We start from the raw sequence: 4,929 nt of genomic DNA, 5'->3' as shown, positions 1-4,929 counted from the left end.
AAAACTAGCCAGGCGAGGTGGCGGGCGCCTGTAGTCCCAGCTACTCGGGAGGCTGAGGCAGGAGAATGGCTTAAACCCAGCAGGCGGAGCTTGCAGTGAGCTGAGATTCCGCCACTGCACTCCAGCCTGGGCGACAGAGCGAGACTCCATCTCAAAAAAAAAGCCAGGACAGAGACCAATTAAATAGAAAGTAAAAAAAAAAAAAAAAAATGAAACCAAAATTAAGTAATGAAATGTAATGAAAATTAACAAGACTATAAAGCTGGTTCTTTGAAAAGATAAATATTTCTTCAGTGCCTCCTGGGTCAGGCACTGCTTGCATCACTGGGCATACAGCAGAAAACACAACAGACAAAAAACCCAGTACAGTCCCTCGTCTGGGCTTTGCAACTGCAGTTCCTTCTCCCTGAAATGCTCTTATCCTGTTTATCTATTGCCTCATTTTCCTGCTTTATTTTTCTCCAAAGTACTTACTACCTCTGACTTTATTTCCTTCTCTTACTTTCTATGTTTCTTTCTTTCTGCGTGTCTGTCTTTGTTTCTTCCTGTCTTTCTGTTTCTTTCCTTCCTTGCGGTCTTATCTGTTTATTTAGCTCCACTAAAATGTATGCTCCGCAAGCGCTTAAGTTTTTGTCTGTTTTCTCCACTGCCTTTATCACTAACACCTAAAACGGAGCCTGGAATGTTGTACTGTGTAAAGAATATTTGTTTAACAGATGAATCCTTGGTCTCGTAGAGCTTACATTCTTTTTTTCTATTTTCCTTTTTTTTTTTTTTTACTTTAATTAGGAATTCAACATAGAAGAGCTTACATTCTCTCTCTTTGAATTTAAGATTTGAAGAACACTGCTCAGATGACAGGATCTTAGAGTCAGGGACCAAGCATTAATTTTGGAAATCAAACTCTAAGGCTCAAATCAGGAACTAAGAATCAAAGATCATATTTGGAGGTTAGAAGTCAGGAGAAGCCACAATTCTAACAAAAGTCTCAGGACTGGAGTCAGGTTTGGGTATCAGTGGATACAACGTGGATTCCAGGAGCTGAGAATCATAGTTCAAGAAAAGAAGGTCAGAAATGATTGGGTGAGGATCATAGCTGGATAGAAGATTGGTTTTGTTAAAAGTTAGGACTCGGGGGTTAGAGGTCAGGAAGTTCAGCATCGGAAGTCAGATTTAGGAGTCAGATTTAGGAGTCAGATTTAGTCAGATTTAGGAAGCCTCAGGGATCAGACACTAATGGGGAATCAGATGCCGTGTCCTAAGGCTCCGTTTGGCAGCCTAAAGTTCACTCACGTGTCCCCATCCTCAGTGACGTAGCCGAAGACGAGGGGAGCCCACGACAGCCCCGGGCCCAGCTCCGCGCCCAATCCCGGTCCTCCGGGGGCCGCTGCGTCCGGACCCAGGGAGCCGAGGCCGCTGTCGCACCATTCATCTGCGTCGGCAGCTTTTCCCAAGCACGCGACCCCAGCCATAGCCCCCGCCACCTCAGGGGCCCCTCGCAGTGGCCCGCCTGTAGCTGGGTTTTGCCGGGAGTTCTGGCGCTTCCGCCCTGCGGGAAATTCCCCACCACGCCCCCTGATTCATCCAATGATAATATGATGAATCGCTCACACCCCGCCCCCGTGCCGCATGCTGACCAATCAGAGTATTCGAGAGGACTACGACTCTCTAGCCGTTCCCACATTTTCCGGGCGCCCTTTACCAACATGGCTGCTGACGCCATGACTTCTGGGACTCGTAGTCCGGTCCTCGCGCGCTTTCTTAACTAACTGGGGCGCTCCGGGTGTCGTAGGAAAGCGCCTCTGCGGCCGCAATGTCTGCTGGGAGTTGTAGTTCAGTGCCCTATCCCGGCCACTCCCATTTCTGGTGCCGTCACGGGACAGAGCAGTCGGTGACAGGACAGAGCCGTCGGTGACGGGACACAGTGGTCGGTGACGGGACAGAGCGGTCGGTGACAGCCTCGAGGGCTTCAGCACCGCGCCCATGGCAGAGCCGGACCGTGAGTCGGGAATCCGGGTTGGAGGGTCGGGCCGCGCCGGGGCCTGATTGAAGGCTGCAGGCCCCGGGGCCCAAGGGCGGCCGCAGTGGGGCGGGAAGTAGGGAGCGTGTCGGGGAGTGGGGTTCTGAGGGTTGTTGCTAAGCGATCTATATCGCTAGGCTGGTGGGTTTCTGGGTCGCAGGGTGTTCAGGGTTCGTTTACCACATCCACTTGCCAAGTTGCCAATGATCGCGTGTTTCTCACACCTTGGTTGCTAAGGACCCTCGCTGCAAAGAACATAAGTTGCCCCGGTCCCGGCTGCTAAGGGTACCTGATTGTTAGAGGCAACCAGAGGATGCTGAGGGACCCCTGCTGTCCCCTTCTATGGCTTCCCCTTGTTCCGCGCCTCTCCTAAACCTACCGCCTCCACTGCAGCACTGCACCTCCCTCCTAAACCTGCCTCCCAGCCAAAGCGTCCCTTCCCTTCTCTCTTCCTTTCTAAACTTCCCTCTGCCTTGTAAATCTAACCCTTCCCGCACACACACTGACACACTGTCGTGTCCTTCCTACCTCCTCCTGAGTGTTCCTTCATGCCCTCAATCCCTTAGGTAGGAGGAGGAGGATCGCTTGAGCCCAGGAGTTTGAGGCTGCAGTGAGCTATGATCGCACCATTGCACTCCAGCCTGGGTGACATGAGCGAGACCCTTTCTCTAAAAAGTAAAAAAGAAAGAAAGTAAGTCAGGGCCAGACACAATGGCTCATGCTTGTAATCCCAGTACTTTGAGAGGCCAAGGTGGTTGGATCGCTTGAGCCCAGGAGTTCAAGATCAGCCTGGGCAAAAGCCCCTACTTTCTCCCTCTCCTTCTAAATCTTCCTCTCCAGCCTCTCTGCCCCTCACTAATCACCTCTCCTGGCATCACTTTGCATGCCGATAAGATCTTTTCTCCAGCCTCTCCCTCCCTGTGCTCCATTTTTACCACCATCCCATCCCAGTGTAACTCAGTTGGTGGGTGTTCTGGCCCCTCACTGACCATTTGAATCCCTTTATTCCCCACTTAATCATTCTCCCCACTGTAACCACCTCTGCTCCCCTCCCTCAGCCTCTCACCCTCTGGAGACCCAGGCAGGGAAGGTGCAGGAGGCTCAGGTGAGATGGGCGAAAGGGTGGAGGGGAGGAGAGAGATGGACTTGTTCCACATCCCGCACGGGGGGGAGGTGGCAAAGGGGAGACAGTCACCCCACGGCCCTCGGCTCATTGCCCCAATCCCTCACACCACCCAGTGCAGCTTTCTGGGGAAAGGCGGATTCTGGGGATTGTCAGAGAAGCGTTTCCAGCCTCATGTCCAGGCCTACCCTCCCAAACTTTCCTCCTTCCTCACCACTGCCTGCCATCCCTTCTGAACCAAATTTGTCCTGGGCCTGGAAGAGACAGGTATCCCATTTGGTCTTGGAATGCACAGATCTCGTGGACAAGTGATGGGAAAAAATTATCCCACAGTGTGATGATAAAAGTAACTCAGGGGGCCAGGTGCAGTGGCTTATGCCCGTAATTCCAATAACTCAGGAGGCTGAGGCGTGAGGATTGCTTGAGCCCAGGAGTTTGAGGCTGCAGTGAGCTATGATTGCATCGTTGCACTCCAGGGTAAAACAGCAAGACCCTTTCTCTAAAAAGTAAAAAAGAAAGAAAGTAACTCAGGCCAGACACAGTGGCTCATGCTTGTAATACCAGTACTTTGGGAGGCTGAGGTAGGAGGATCGCTTGAGCCTAGGAGTTCCAGACCGGTCTGGGCAACGTAGGGAGGCCCCAAAAAATCTAAAAATTAGCCATGTGCAGTGGTACATGCCTGTAGTGCCAGCTACTCGTGAGGCTGAGTTGGGGAAGGATTGCTTAAGCCCAGGAGGTTAAGGCCGTAGCATGCCATGATTGTGCCACTACTCTCCAGCCTGGGCGACAGAGCAAGACACGGTCTCAAAAAAAAAAAAAAAAAAGGAAGAAAAGTAAAGAAACTCAGGGCACTGTGGGAGCACAGAGAAAAACTTTCTGGGTCAAAGAAGATTCCAGCCAGGCCATTCCCTGGAGGAATCCACAGGCTGGTCTAGCTGTCAGACCAAGATACAGACACAGTATAAGTGAAGAGTGACTTAGAATTTTCTTAGACAAGGTGAGAAATGGTGAGCCACACGACAGGTATCGCTTGTGCAAAGACCTGGGGGCATGAAGGAGTGTGATGTGTTCCGTAACTGGGTGGCTGGTAGGGGTCAACTCGTTATTGTCACGGTTAACATTTACTGATGGCTTACTCCAGCTGTGCACACTGTTTAGTACCAAACTTGCCTCATCTCACTTCAGCTTCCTGGCATCCCTGTGAAGAGAAATGCCTATCATGGCCATTTTACAGAGGCAGAATTTGAAGCAGAGGTGTTAAGTCACTTGTCCCCTGTCCCTCGGCTAGAGGAGCAGGGAAAGGTTTGAGTTCCCCAGCACTGGGCACACCGCCTGCCAGAGGCTGCCAGGAGAGGTGGACAGGCAGTCTCACAGGAGTTTGAAGGCCCCCCATCAGCACCTCCAGCTCTCCCTTAGGCCAAGCTGCCGATACATGCTGGGCACAGGCCTTCCACACAGCCTCACTGTGTACAGCCTGCAAAAGTGCCAGCCCACCCACACCCCCAAGATTGCCTTTCAGACGTGGGGTAGTGCAGAAGCGGGCATCAGAATACCTCACAAATGCACAGTGGAGCCTTGCTGAGGATATAAGAGCCTCCTGTTAGGCTGTGGCAACTCACTTGCCTGGCCCCCAAAGCACGACCAACGTCAGATAAAAAGGTTGAATGTTAAAAAGGATCCTCAGTCCCAAAGAGAGAGATGCGAGGATGTAAAATGCAGCATTGTCCGTCACAGGGCAAAACTGGAGACAGTCCAAATGGCTGTTAGTGGATGGGTTAAATGAACT

At 51.6% G+C, this 4,929-nt stretch overlaps 2 protein-coding genes across 6 annotated transcripts in view; one reads left to right on the top strand and one right to left on the bottom strand.

Annotated features, from left to right (window-relative positions):
• NFKBIB (nuclear factor of kappa light polypeptide gene enhancer in B-cells inhibitor, beta) overlaps positions 1 to 1,597 on the bottom strand; it is an 11,724-nt gene extending 10,127 nt beyond the window's left edge. Inside the window, exon 1 of the mRNA XM_011973410.1 lies at positions 1,294 to 1,597. Within this exon, the coding sequence (XP_011828800.1) occupies positions 1,294 to 1,472 (179 nt within the window). The 5' untranslated portion in view covers positions 1,473 to 1,597. The remainder of the gene's footprint in view (positions 1 to 1,293) is intronic.
• The window catches only part of SIRT2 (sirtuin 2), a 35,767-nt gene continuing 32,235 nt past the window's right edge, over positions 1,398 to 4,929 (top strand). For 3 of the 5 annotated variants that reach the window (XM_011973345.1, XM_011973342.1, XM_011973344.1), the window contains exon 1: positions 1,398 to 1,999. Coding sequence is in view for 2 of the 5 variants with exons in the window: in XM_011973341.1 (XP_011828731.1) it covers positions 1,984 to 1,999; positions 3,079 to 3,125 (63 nt within the window). In the remaining 3 variants the exon portion in view is untranslated. Of the gene's footprint in view, positions 2,000 to 3,078; positions 3,126 to 4,929 lie in introns of all 5 variants that reach the window. The other 2 variants (XM_011973341.1, XM_011973343.1) reach the window with 2 other exon arrangements.

The sequence above is a fragment of the Mandrillus leucophaeus genome, unplaced genomic scaffold, assembly GCF_000951045.1.
Source record: "Mandrillus leucophaeus isolate KB7577 unplaced genomic scaffold, Mleu.le_1.0 Scaffold137, whole genome shotgun sequence".
Classification (NCBI taxonomy): Eukaryota; Metazoa; Chordata; class Mammalia; order Primates; family Cercopithecidae; genus Mandrillus; species Mandrillus leucophaeus.
Note: the sequence above shows the minus strand (reverse complement) of the source record. Positions and strands in the feature narration are given on the sequence as shown.